The sequence below is a fragment of the Myotis lucifugus genome, unplaced genomic scaffold (assembly GCF_000147115.1).
Source record: "Myotis lucifugus unplaced genomic scaffold, Myoluc2.0 scaffold_22, whole genome shotgun sequence".
NCBI lineage: Eukaryota > Metazoa > Chordata > Mammalia > Chiroptera > Vespertilionidae > Myotis > Myotis lucifugus.
This window is the reverse complement of record NW_005871070.1, coordinates 3,676,993-3,691,994: the sequence shown is the minus strand read 5'-3', so window position 1 is coordinate 3,691,994 and position 15,002 is coordinate 3,676,993. Positions and strand designations below refer to the sequence as shown.

Sequence of the window (15,002 nt, the reverse complement as noted above, 5' to 3'; positions counted from 1 at the left end):
CTTTTGCCCCTTTGTTATCCCTTCCCCCATTCACACCCCCCTGACCCCCAGGCAACCACTGAGCTTTCTTTCACTTAGAGTTTGCATTTTTTAGAGTTTTATATAAATGTAAGCATAAAGTATACTCTTTTGGGAGGGGTCGGGGAGGGGGAGTCTGGCTCCTTTTACTCAACATATATAATTTATTTTTTAACAACAGTGTAATGTTTTATCAGTGAAATTAGTAAAGATTTTTAAATTAGCCATTGATGCTGAGTTTGACACCAGACACTCCTATTGCTTGCGGGGAAGAAGCATTAATTACTACAAACTTACCGGAAATTAAAATTTGGGGTTATGGCCCTGGCCAGATGGTTCAGTTGGTTGGAACATCATCCCAATATGCCAGTGTTTTGGGTTTCATCCCTGGTCAGGGAACATACAAGTGTCACCTAATAAATGTGTGAATGGGTGGAACAACAAATCAATGTTGCTCGCACTCTCTCTCTCTCTCTTTCTCTTTCTTCCCCTTCCTCTCTGTCTCTAAAAATATTTGTCATTATGTATCATGACACAAAATATTTATATACCTTGATTTATTAGTTCCACTTTTAGAACTCTATTCTAAAAAAATTGAAATGGGAAAATTATTTATGTAGCAATATTAAAGCATAATTAATAACACTGAAAGACTGGAAACAATATGAATGTCGATCAAAAAGGAGATGATTATTCAAAAGATGGAATGTTATACAGCCATGAAAATTACTAATGTGAAAACTTTTTAATGACATGGAAAATACTCAAGACAATGTTAAGTGAACTTAAAAGCAGATACCCAAACTGAAAGTATGTATGTTATCAAAGCTGGAAAATATTATGCATATAAATTATAGTTAGAAAAAATATTTTAAAATACTCTAAAATTGTGATTATATCTGCAAAGTATAATTGCAGATGATTTTCTTTTTTTTTTTTTTTTTTATATATTTTATTGATTTTTTACAGAGAGGAAGGGAGAGAGATAGAGAGTTAGAAACATCGATGAGAGAGAAACATCGACCAGCTGCCTCCTGCACATCTCCCACTGGGGATGTGCCCGCAACCCAGGTACATGCCCTTGACCGGAATCGAACCTGGGACCTTTCAGTCCGCAGGCCGACGCTCTATCCACTGAGCCAAACCGGTTTCGGCAATTGCAGATGATTTTCATTTTCTTCTTTATAGCTGCTTAGTTTCTTTTATTTTTTACAAAAAGCATAAATGGCTTTTAGAATTTAAAAAACAAGTTTTTAAAGAAAAAAATTCTAATGCACCAATTTTAAACTCACAACATAAATCAAGATATATAGAAACAGAAACTCCTTAAAATAAGGGCTTTATTAAAAATTTATCTTTATGTCCTATAGCACAGAATAAGTATTTTTTTGATATTTAGATTGTTATGCTTACATTATAAAATGTGTTCTTTTGATAATAGAAGAGTCATTCTGACTATCATTTATTTGGTGATTTTAGACATTTGTGTCCCTGCCTATAACCCAAGTCTCTTTTCTGAGATATTAATTGGACCTCGCCGTTTAGAGATTCCACAAACTACTCAAACGTAATATATATACATAAAACTGTACTTGTAGTCTTTGTCCTGCCTCCCCAAATCTTATCTTTCTTCTTCACCAACTATCTTCACTGATAATACCATTTATCAATCCAGTTTTTCAATCCAGAAATTGGTATCATCTTAAGGCTTCTTCTTCTCTCTTGTCCAGTCAGTTACCAACACCTGATGATTCTACTTTCTAAACATTTCTTGATTCGGTCCTCTTCTCTCCATTTTCACAACCTTTATTCAGGTTCATGTGTGCTAGAAATGGCAGTGACTTACTCCCCACCCCGACAGCGTAGCAGGATTTGAGCACCCATTCCTTTCTAAGGAAATTTTAAGAATTGAAAACACACAAACACAAACCATGCTCCACTGTCCAAGTTAGACTTCAGCATTCTAGCACCCTGGGCAAAGCAAGTGTGTTGGTAATGGGGCACATAACCAGGTCAGTCCAATCACACTCCTGCAAGTATTGGAAAAGAGAAACTCCTTTTTTCCAAGATGATGGCTTGGAATTGCTAGGAACAAACATGTGAAAGGAATTGCTGAGGATTAAGCAACAATCCAAGAACAGAGGGGATAGTTAGAAAGGAATAGAGTGCGTCTTGATAACATTCTTTGGGCATTTGGAGCCAACTTGCCTAAGTACAATGATCTTTTCTATTTCACAGGCCAATAAAGTCCTTATTTTGCTCAAGCCAGTTTCAGTCCTTTGCAATAGGAAAAATCCTGATTTACACATTTTAAAGTTATTCTCCTAGGCTGAGTAGGGATTACAAATTTTAAAAAGCAAACAAAAACAAAATTGCTTGTAAATAATATTGCAGTATTCTCTGAAATCCTCCAGCAGTACTTCCTTTTGTCTTTACCATGACATTCACCACACTCTGTTGTAGTCATTCTATGCTTCATCTCCATTATATTGGACTGTAATCTCTCCTTAAGACAGGTTTTTGGGTATGGCTGGTGTGGCTCAGTGGTTGAGCATCAACCTATGAATCAAGAGGTCGCGGTGTGATTCCAGTTGGTCGGGGCACTTGCCTGGGTTTTGGGCTGGATCCCCAGTGTGAGACATGCAGGAGGCCACTGATCAGTGATTCTCTCTCATCATTGATGTTACTATCTCTCTCTCCCTTTCCCGTCCTCTGTGAAATCAATAGAAATATATATTTTTTTAAAAGGGGGGTTTTGGCAAAAAAAAATTTTTTTATAAATAAATAAGGGCAAGCCACTTGGGCCCCCTCCCTGTTGCAGAGAATCTGCAACAAACTTTGCTTCCACTTAAAAAAAAAAAAAAAAGGACAGGTGTGTGTGTGTGTGTGTGTGTGTGTGTGTGTGTGGTGTGTTTCATGTTCCACAATTCAAGGCTCCAAGGGTTGTCTTCTTCTCTCTTTCCCTCCTTCCCCCTCTCTCTTTCTGTCTTCCTCTCTATATATCTGTATCTGCTTCTCTCTTTCTCTGCCCTCCCAATGGTACCAGGCACGTGGTAGACATTTTCATGGAAAGCATGAGTAAATACTAGACACTCAATAAATGCTTACTGATTTTATGCAAATATAATAAAGTTGCTGTTTTTTTGCTGTCAATTCCGGAACAGTAATCTGCCTGTCGGGGGACACCAGAAATGCAGAGAGGATGATGGAAGGAGGACAAAGACAGGAGCAGACCAAAATGTAAGCAAAGCCAATCTTTTACTTCACAGGCTTTGATTCATTGGGAAACATGTTTTATGCTTTTCTTAAGGTTTGAGGTGGAATTTTTTTAAAAAAAATACGTTGATCTATTTAAATGTTGGGTGTTAAGTTGATATTAGGATCGTAAAATATCAGAATGTTGTATATGGTTGAGAAAAGAATAAGGATATAAAGAATAGGATAAAAGGAAAAGAAGAAGAATGTTAGCCTTTATTAAACATTTCCATGATTTATCTGTGAAAATGAGCATAAGTTGTGGTCACCAGAGACAAACAGAAAGATAAACTTGGAGGCTATAGTTGGGGCAATTTATTGTGTCCTAAATCTATTACTAAGAATTATTTCCATATGCTATTTATGTGTTTTCTTTCATACATTTTTTCTGTTTGCTATATCATAACCGAGCTTTTTAGCTGCAAACAACTTGACAACAAAAAGACTTTTAAGCAGAACTTTGTTTTCTATAAAATTAATCTTGGTTTTCTTTCTATTACTTATATTCTTTTTTAAATCCTCTTTTCCTTATTTGTACCCCGTGTAAACATGGATATGTTGTCACTTTTTCATCTGCAAAGAAAAAATTGATATCCTATCACATTGATGGAGTCAGCCAAAGAATCTGCAGTAACTGAAAAAATCAGTGAAATTCTGCATGCTACAAATTAAAATTGTGCTTGGAAAACCTCCTCTATAAAATAATTTCATTAGGAGTGAGCCTGCTTGTTTGTGAAGTTGTTTCCTCCAGCGTTCTCACTCATAGTGTTGTGGGTGGGTACTAGGCTCTCCCATGGGATCAGGAGAAAAAAAATTTCTGGTTACATGCATGGGAGATTGTGGTCTTGTGGCAGGATTTATTCGGGAAATCTGCCCCAGCCCCTTGGGTTTCCAATGTCCCAGCTCTTTCTGTCCCACCATGGGAAAAAGTCCAGCCATGTCTTCAGCAGGACCAAAATAAAAGCCAGTTTCCAGAATTTGTGCTTCATCTTACTCCTTGGGGGTCTGCACAGTCTTCTGCAGGCCCCAGATGGCCGCTAGACCTGCATAGCCATGTTTTCCTGGGTGAGTGCAGACCAGAGGGGCGGGGGTGGGGGAGGGAGAGAAGAGGACAGGGATTAACCAGGAGCTTTTTCTAAATAACCAATCAACTTTCCAAGTTTTCATAGGCTTCTGATGGAGTCCACCCCCTAGCCAAAGATCTTTTTCTCAGTTAGACTGACAGGCCTCTATGGCCAAGCACCTCCCCTTGTGCCATTTTGACTTCTATTGCGCATGTCCTCATCTGCTCCCGCTTCCCCCTTAATCCAGTACCAGAGGTGGGAAAAGGGAAGGGTGTTAATCCTTGGCCAGGCAATGCTGGAACCCCTGGAATGTGTGTGAAACTGTAGCTTCCTGGAGAAGCAAAACAGGCTCAATGTTCCCAGCTGACCATGCTTAACAATGTCTGGCTTCCCTTGTTCTCTTCCTATTAATAACTAGCTAACTACGGTAACAATAGTACTAGCCCTTTCCAAAATATTTGATCAGCAAAGAAAAATTTAAAAATACAGCAAAGAAGGGAGCTGGAATACTTTTGCCCAAATTAGGTTTAAAAACAATACTTTGCTTAATTGTAGCTTGTTTCAATGACAATATTATAATATTTTTTAGGTTTACAAAAATCTATTTAGTTCCTCCATGCATGGCTTACATGTTTTTATCATCAAGGTTACAGGGCTTGTTTTGAGGAAGCATTATGATATATTGGAAAAATAATGAATTATTCAAGGGATTTGGGTTCTAATTCCTTACAGTATCAGTTTTCTCATTAGTAAAATCAAGATAGGGTTTTGTGAAATTTAGAAATTAATACTGTGTTTTCAATTACGATTTTTATAATTACATCTGAATTAGACATTCCATTTCAGCATTTACTTGCTCTGGGATCCCTGGCATATAGTTTAATCTCTTTGAGCCTTGTTTTCCTCACACGTAAACTATATCAGTACTTGTGATAATTAGGTGAGAAATGCTATTGGAAGTTACTTCTATAATGGCTGACACATCTTATAACATTCCTTTCCTTCACAGAATTTTAATAAGCCAATTTATGTAATTGTTTAAAGATTTGCTCTCCCACTAAACTGTAAACACCCTGAGGACAGACACCATGTAGGTTTGTTTAAAGCTGTATTTCAGTCTTCTTGCAAAGTGCCCTTTGCAAAATGCCTTTAATAAATATTTGTTGAGTAGGAAGACTGAATGTCAGTTTGCCTCCCTTTCTCTTGCACAGGCATACAATAACTCTTTGGTGAAAGAATTAAAAATTTTAGTATATAAAAAAATGTAACATGCCATTAATAATCCTATATAATAAAACCCTAATATGCAAATTGACCTAACGGTGGAACGACCTGTTGCTATGACTCACACTGCCCCCCTGAGAGGGAGGTGACCAGCAGCAGCAAGAGCGGCACCAGGCCACCAGCCAAGGTGGGAGCCAGCAGGGGTGGAGGTGGGGGGAGGGGGCGGGGGGCGATTGCCCTGCCTGCTGGTCACCCCACAGATGGCCTTAATCGCCGGCCAGGCCTAGGGACCCTACCCTATATATTGGGAACAGTCTCTTAGATTTAAAAATTAAAACCTGGCAAGGCTACTCTAACACTGAAAAAAACAGGATGATGCAGCGATGACATGCATGGACTCTGGCTTACACATCTTGTGGTCAGCCCTGATTCTGACACTTTTAACTGTGTGACAGAGCCAATTACTTAACTTCTCTCTGCTTCAGTTTTTCCACCCATGTGATAGGGAAAATAGTACTACTGCCTCAAAAGGATGTTATGTACTACTTTTTATAATCAGGGCAAAAAAATGTAGCTGCCCGTACACAGCAAGATGCCTTTCACCTATATGAAAAGTATGGTCACTGATGCATGCAGCGTCCTGGATTGTGAGAGGGATGTCCGACTGCCGGTTTAGGCCTGACATCCCCCGAGGAGTCCCAGATTGCGAGAGGGTGTAGGCCGGGCTGAGGGACTCTCCCCTCTCCCCCATGCATGAATTTCGTGCACTGGGCCTCTAGTAATTATATAGCTGGCATACTTGAGGAAAAAAAGAAATACTATTACAAACCAAATTGGCATAAATGTAATTTAGATATAACATATCCAAACCACTGCCTGATTTTCTCTTCCCAAGGACTTAAATACTAAAATGTTTTGAAAGTATAAGCCAGCCGTGGGCAAACTACGGCCCGCGGGCCGGATCCGGCCCGTTTGAAATGAATAAAACTAAAAAAAAAAAAAGACCGTACCCTTTTATGTAATGATGTTTACTTTGAATTTATATTAGTTCACACAAACACTCCATCCATGCTTTTGTTCCGGCCCTCCGGTCCAGTTTAAGAACCCATTGTGGCCCTCGAGTCAAAAAGTTTGCCCACCCCTGGTATAAGCTCTCTCCACTAGAGACATACTTACTATGAAAAGAAAACCCAGAAAATTATCTTTGAAATTTTTTGCTCCTTAAAACTTGAATTCAAACTTATGCTTAAGCCATGAACATTCCAGGAAAAATAGGTCATCAAATTTGCCAAATGTGAACATACTATATTACTATTTTATATAAAACCAGGTTTATTCCAATTTAAGAGATTTTTAAAAACTAATAGATTAGTTTTTAATAGACTTTATCTTCATGAATCAGTTTTAGATTCACAGCGAAATTGAGAGGAAGGTGATTTCCTACATATTTCCTGCCCCCATACATGACAGCCTCCTTCAGTATCACTATTCCCCACCAGAATGGGATACATTTGTTACAACTGATGAACCTACATTGACCAAGGACCATAGTTTACAACAAGATTCATTTTTGGTCATTTTTGGTGATATACATTACAAATGTATGATATATGTCCACTATTATAAATATCATACAGAGTATTTTCACTGCTCTAAAAATCCTCCATGCTCCACCTATTCATCCCTCCACCTAATCCCTGGAAACCACTGATCTTAAATAGACTTACTTTTTTAAAACAATTTTAAAATTTACAGGAAAATTGAGCCAATAGTATAAAGAGTTCCTATATGACTAATTCCCACACAGTTTCCCTTATTATTATTGTCTTATGTTATTATGCAATATTATCATTGAAGCAATAATATGTTATTATTAACTATATAGCTTATTCAGATTTCCTAATGTTCTTTTTCTGTTCCATATTCTTATCCAGGATACCTTATTATATTTATTTATCAACTTCTTATGATCCTCTTGGCCTCTTGGCTATGATAGTTTCTCATATTTTGATAACCTTGAGAGTGGTGGTCAGGTTTGTTGACGGATGCCCCGCTATTGAAATTTGTCTGATGTTTTTCTCATGAGTAGGCTGAAGTTGTAGGTTTGGGGGAGGAAGATCACAGAAGCGCAGTTGATGATAACCTTGATCAACTGGCTGAAGTGTTGTTTGACAGGTGTGAGAAATACGCTCACCAGTCCAAAATTTTAAAAAATGGACATGGAGACACGAATTAAGGCGAAAGCTAGGCATTTAATGTCAGTCTTTCAAGATCGGGTGTCTGGTGGAAAGGCATGCCCAAAGTGGTTACAACCAGCATTTTATTCCCTAGTGCACAGCTCACTCCCCTGGTTCCTCATTGGCTGAGTACTGTGGATGTACAATCTTCCCAGATGTCATTTAGGTTTCATTATTTCCTTATAGGGTCTTCTTTCTTTCCCCTTCCCCAGTTTAAATTCCTTTGTTAGTTGATCCCTCCCCAACGTCCTGTTTCCCCGGGGACTCTCCAGGTGCATGAACTTTGTCACATCTGCAGTCCGCAGGCCACTATGCAAGCAAACTACCAGTAATTTTCCATTCAGGGTTAAATGCCTTGTCTTAAAAATGGACCACCACTGACTTTATTTCTAATAAATCCCCTCCTCTTTTCTTTTTACTTTTACTGGTCTTATTTTCACTCTTGTATTTTCTGCTTTTCAGATTGTAGAACCTGTTGACTTTCCTCATCATAGGAGAGTGAATCTAATTTGGTTTCTAATAATAGCAAATTATTTTGTTGATAAGTCATGGGCATCTGCTTGTTAATAGCTGCCTCAATTAGTCTCTGTGCTAATCCTCTTACACAGGGGACAATACAACACCCTATCACTGTCAGGACTTCTGCTACAATGATGAGAGATGGAAGAATCGAGGCCTTTAAGCCTTTGCATTTTACAAACCATTCTTCCAACCATCCAGTGAAGGGGTCATCAATGCCAGCATTTTCGGCCAGTTCATTAGCCAAAGTCGTTAGTCCTTGGAGTGCCTTTGTGATTATGCCATCAGGAGCTGTGTTATTGGGAATGAAGGCACAACACTTTCCTCCCAACATAACACAAACACCCCTTTCTCTGCCAGTATCATGTCTAGCACTATTCTGTTTTCCCAAGCCATCTGGCTAGTGACATCCAACTGACTAGCTACCCACTGAAGAGCATCCTGGGTGTAATTGATAAATTTCTTCTGATTATAATAGATGTAGTTAATCCCAGTCCACATTTTTATTGATAGTGGACCATCAGAAGAGTGCAGACTCAAATCTAGCGGCTACCTGCTTGTAGGCCTTAAATTCATTGGGAACCCCTGTTGAGTCAATATATATATTGGAGTCAAAAGATCTGCTATTCTCTCCATGCCGGTGCTTACTTTCATTCTTTTTGGGTACCTGGTGGAATGCCAGGGTGAATGGAATGGCCAATTGAAATAGGGCATAGGTCCCAGTTCAATTGGATGGTGATGAGTCATGGAGGTTCCTTTTCCCACAAACCACCAGATGTCAGCCTGGGGTATGTGGAGAGCTGAGTAATTGCCAACACTTGACCCATTGGTGACATTTAAGACACTGGTGCAGGTTGTCTGCTCTCCCACAGGTCTAGTGAATTCTGCCCTCTGCCTAGAGAGGCAAGAGGAGTAGTTCACGTTCCCTACAGAGAAAGAGGGGATTGTTCTAAGGTCTGATCTTTGGAAAGTGGGAAGGACCAAGGCAGATTCTTATAGGAGTCATTTCCCCATGCATCTTGTCTTGGTACAGGGCCAGCATGCAATATGTTCTGCCAGGATCAGTATCCCATCCGAGGGGAAATGGAACCATCTGCGCTTGTGGCCATCCAGCAGCATATGCATAGCAATTGCTCTTGTTAAGTGCCTGTACTATACACTGAGTGGCCAGATTGTTGTGACCACCTGACGTTTGTAGGCAAATTAGCTATAATTTCGTGCTAAAGATATGGAAGCTGAAGGCCTGTTTGAACACCTTTGCTGTCTGCAGTTACCAAGATAAAACGTCTCCAATTCACACAGGAACAAGATAAAACGTCTCCAATTCGCACAGGAACACAAGGATTGGACAGTCGAGCATTGGAAAAAAGTCATGTGGTCTTATGAATCACATTTCCAGTTGCATCATGCAGATGGCAGAGTGAGAATTTGGCGGAAACAGCATGAAAGCATGCACCCCACATACATGAGTACAACCCTTCAAGCTGGTGGGGGCAGTGTTATGGTTTGGGGAATGTTTTCCTGACATGATTTGGGCCCTTTAATTCATGTGGAACAACGTCTGAATAGCACAACATACCTAAGTATCACTGCTGATCAGGTTCATCCTATCATGTTGATGGCGTATCCCAGTGGAGATGGCTTCTTCCAACAAGACAATGCGCCATGCCACGGTGCTCGTATTGTGCAGGAGTGGTTTCAAGAATATGAGGGAGACTTTACCTTGCTTAGGTGGCCCCCACAATCACCAGATCTCAATCCAATTGAGCATTTGTGGGATGAAGTTAAAAGAGCCATCAGGCAGCTGGTTCCACAACCATCAAATCTCACAGAACTGGGCAGTGCTATTCATCAGGCATGGTGTCAGATTCCTTGCATCACCTTTCAACATCTCGTGGAGTCAATGCCAAGAAGAATCGCCCCAGTATTGAAGGCAAAAGGTGGCCCAATGAAGTACTGATGGGGTGGTCATAATAATCTGGCCACTCAAGTTCAAATATATCCCATGTTCAAAGGCTGTTAAATCGCGTTGTTTACCCATATCTTCAGAAAAAAATCACTTCTACTGTCGTGGTAAACAACCTGCTTCCCTATTTATAATGGTCTGGCCCTCTAGCAACTTGAGCGTGAAATTATAGCTAATTTGCCTATAAACGTCAGGTGGTCATAATAATCTGGCCACTCAGTGTAAACTAGACCCATTCAACCCAGGCATTTGTATCACCATACCCAGTTTCTATTTCTAGAGTCTGCCTTAAATCACTTACCTCAACTAATTCCACTCTCCTGGGGTCTATATTAGGTGATGTTAGTTCTGATTCAGATGTATTAGAAGTTATATTCTTTTCTACTTTAGGAGGGTTTTGAATTTCTATTCTAACCCTAGCAGTTGGATCTCTACCAGTAAGATCTATCCCAAACCCATAAGTTCTATTAACTTCACTATCTGGAACTTTTATAGTCAGAAGGATAGGGTTATATCCTAGGTTTTGACAGTTTGGGCCTGGGGACTTTTCAAACATATGTCATTTTGACTTTAGAGGTTTTCCCTGTGAATAGGAGGCAGTCCAGCCTTGATATTGAGTAGTCCACCAGACATTGCTCCAGCCTGGGCATGGTGGACCTGTGTATCGAGGACTGGAAGAGGAGGTTTGCTGTTCAGGGCATAAATATTTTTCAGAGCTGCTTAAGGCTCTCTGGTCTTCTAAATTTCCACAAGATATAATTTGGCAGGCATCAAACTTAATAGTTTGGGGCGCCAAAGTCTTAGTTACATTGATCACTTGTTTGACCAGGTACCTAGCGTTTGCACTTTGCATAACAACACATCCAAGACAAAGTAATCTGGGAGACAGAGAGCCAGGCCATGATTGGGAGGAGGATTAGTGTGTCTTTCTTTTTTTTTTTTTAATATATTTTATTGATTTTTTTACAGAGAGGAAGGGAGAGGGATAGAGAGTTAGAAACATCAATGAGAGAGAAACAGTGATCAGCTGGCTCCTGCACACTCCCCACTGGGGGCATGCCCGCAACCAAGGTACATGCCTTTGACGGGAATCGAACCTGGAACCATTGAGTCCACAGGCTGACACTCTATCCACTGAGCCAAACCAGTTAGGGCTAGTGTGTCTTTCTTTTTAGGACTACCTTGAAAGGGTTTTTTTTTGTTGACACTAGCACCTTCCACTGATCTCCTTCCCCGCCTCCCAGATTATCTTTTACCAGTCCCTTGACTCAAGTGTAATGAGTCCACCCCTTTTCAGCTGTTTGTATGGTTATTTCGGTAGTCAGGAACACCTGATAGGGACACTCCCTGGTGACCATGATGAACCACGAATTTAAGAGGTGGGGTCTGGGCAAGGAATCCTTTTAACCTGAGGAATGACAGGATAGAGAATATGGCCAGTATGTAGTTTCTCAAAAATTGATCTTTGGTTTTTATGGTAGGGAGATCTGGAGCTCTGCCCAGGTGTGGGAGCCCATATAACATCTCATAAGGGGACAGCCCCACATCTTTCCTTGGAGCTGGCCTAACCCCGAGGAGTGCTATAGGAAGACATTTTGTCCAAGGTAGTTTGGTTTCTAAGATTATTTTGATAATTTGCCTCTTAAGGGTCTGGTTCATTCTTTCCACCCTTTCTGAAGATGGGGGATATAAGGGGGTGTGATAGTCCCAATTAATGACTAATCCTTCCATTCTCCTCAACACTCTTGAGGTAAAATGACTTCCATTGTCTGAGTCAGTGTTCTCCACCAGGCCAAACCTGGGTATGATTTGCTCCAAGATTATCTTTATGACACTCCCTGCAGTGGCGGCCACAAGGGGAAAGGCTTCCACCCATCCACTATTATCAGTAGGTATCTTTGTCATCCCACCCTAGGCATTTCTGTGAAGTCTACCTGAATGCTCTGAAATGGTCTTAACCCTTTCATCTGTCTCCTTACCACCTTTTTGTTGTTCTTTGGCAAGTCACACATCCCCCACACACCTGTTTAGCAATGGTATAGATACCCACACACCCATAATTCCTAAATATTGTATCACACATGGTTTGCGGACCCTAATGACTCTCCCTATGCAGTATGGACATCAGCTTCCTCATCATGGGCTTATCATTTCCCATCAGGGAGCACCCATCTTCTGTCTCCTGTTTTAATTGCTCCTATTTTATCTAATTCCTTTTCTTCCTCTTTAGTAAACTGGGGACTTAATGTTACCTTTGGACGACTTGGGATCAAACTAAAGAGTCTGTTTCCTTCCTCCAGAGTGGCTTGTTTGGCAGCCTCATCTGGGAGTCTTTATCTACAGCCTCCATAGAGCCTCCCTTCTGGCGTCTGTTTACATGGACAACAGCCACTTCTGTCAGGAGTAAAAGACTTTCTAAGACTTGCTTGACTAATTCTTCGTGGACCAATTCCTTTCCCTTGCTGTTTATGAAACCCCGTTCTGTCCAAATTTTTCCAAAAGTATGCACTACTCCACAAGCATATTTAGAGTCAATGTATATAGTGCCTTCTTGGCCTTCAAGCAGTTTTAAGGCTTAGTTAAGAGCGTATAATTCACAGGTTTGGGCTGACCAACTGTTAGGTAGTCTACCTCCCTCACACAAGGAATGTTTGGTTCCATTAATGATAGCGTAGCCATTTTGTCTCTTTTCCTCGATTACCCAGGATGACCCATCAACAAACAGCTTGGCCCCGTCATGCAGTGGGACCTCACTTAGGCTTGGCCTGACCTTAATTTGGTATTCCATGATGTCTAGGCAGTTGTGTTCGGATGCTTCCTGGTTTTCCTCTACCTTCCATAGAAACCTGGCAGTGTTCAGGCAGCCATAGGTGGTCAAAACCAAATCATCCCTTTCTAATAATATGGCCTCATACTTCAGAATTCGGGAGTCTGTCAGCCATCTCCTGGTTCTTTGATTTAGTATGCTCCTGACCTGATAGGGATTGCTTACTATTAAGGCTCCTCCAAAAGTTAATTTCCTGCTCTCCTCTACCAGTAAGGCAGTAGCCGCCATGGCCTGCACACATTCAGTCCATCCTCTGGAAATGGGGGTCAAGGAGTTTGGAAAAGAAGGCTACAGGTTGTTTTTTAACCCCCAGGTCTGGGTGAGCACCCCAAGGCTACTCCCTGGTCCACTGTTACAAACAAATGGAACAGTTTCTCCAAAGATGGTAGGGCTAGGACTGGGGCTAAAATGAGAGCTTGTTTTAGTTCCTCTATTGTCGGAATTTCCTCTGGAATCCATATTAGGTGGTCAGGTTCTTCTTCTCACAGCTTGAGATATAAAGCCTTTGTCTTTTGAGCATATGAGTCAATCCACAACCAGCCATAACCAGTTATTCACAAGAACTTTCTGAGCTCTCTTTTCATTTTGGGTATAGGCAGACTCACTATGTCTGATATCTTCTCTGGGTTTATTCGTATTTTTCCTTCACTAATGAAATGCCCTAAGTACTTAACTTCTTTTTCTACAAATTGTAACTTATTTTTGGAGATGTGCAAACCATTTCCTCCCAGAAAGTTGAACGGATTTGTGGTAGTTTCTGACACTTTATCTTTCCTTTCCCTAGATATGAGGAGGTCATCTACATACTGTAGAAGCTGGGCCCCTGTAAGAGGTTGAAACTCCTCTGGTACTCTTCAGAATCTGGCCAAATAAATTTGGGGGCTCCATAAAGCCTTGTGGTAACATGGTCCAGCTGTACTGTTGTTTTCTCCTGCTTGTTGGATTCTCCCACTCAAAGGCAAAGAGGTCTCTGCCCTTAGTATCTAGACGACATGCCCAAAATGCATCTTTTAGCTCCACTACACTGAACCATTTGTGTTCAAATGGGATTTTGCTGAGGAGAGTGTATGAGTTAGGCACAATAGGATGGCGGGCCTGGACAATCTGATTTGCAGTCCTCAAATTCTGCACTAGTCTGTATGACCCATCAGGTTTCTTGACCGGGAGGATTGGAGTGTGGTACAGTGACATACAGGGCTCCAACAGTCCATCTTTAATTAATCCCTCCATTAATGGTTGTAGGCCCCTCCTTCCTTCAGTAGGGGCGGGGTATTACCTTCTACAAACTATTTTCCCCAACTGTATTAGCTGAATTTGTAATAATGTGATTTTTAATCCTCCCCTGTTGCCTTCCTTTACCCACACAAGGGAATCAATCTTCTTTTCCTCCTCTTCTATCAGAAGGACCATCATTACTTTTATTTGTCCTTCTTCTACCCCTAATCCTAGACCAAACCTCACAATCAAGTCCCAACCCAGAAAGTTAACTCCTGCCTCAGGGACATATAATAGTAATCCCTCAATTTGTTCTGATCCCATCATGAGTAACATTTTCATGAAAAATGGAACCTGAAATTCCTCCCCTTTTACTCCTGATGCAGTTAATTTTTCCTTAGATAATTCTGTACCCTTTGGTTGATACATAAGAGAGGAGAGAGCAGCCCCGGTATCAATAAAAAAAGTCACCTCTTCTCCCTCCAGTCCCACCTTCAAATTTACCAAGAGTTCTGGTGGGATCTAGTCAGAAAGAACCTCTGACCCCCCCTAATCCTCATCGAAGGTCATGAGGAGAATCACCTTTTCCTCTTTTTTTTAAATTTTGGGCACTCTCTTTTAAAGTGTCCTGGCTTTCCACACTTGTAACACCCATTTGTATTTTTAGAAGTTTTCCA

At 40.7% G+C, this 15,002-nt stretch overlaps 1 protein-coding gene across 1 annotated transcript; it reads right to left on the bottom strand.

Annotated features, from left to right (window-relative positions):
- Nucleotides 1-8,234: 8,234 nt before the first annotated feature.
- On the bottom strand, nt 8,235-13,338 carry LOC102421446. The gene is given in 5 exon segments (XM_014453373.1): nt 8,235-8,665; nt 8,668-8,806; nt 8,808-9,058; nt 9,061-9,243; nt 12,915-13,338. Coding segments are annotated over 5 exon segments (1,428 nt in total).
- Between the last annotated feature and the right edge of the window lie 1,664 nt (nt 13,339-15,002).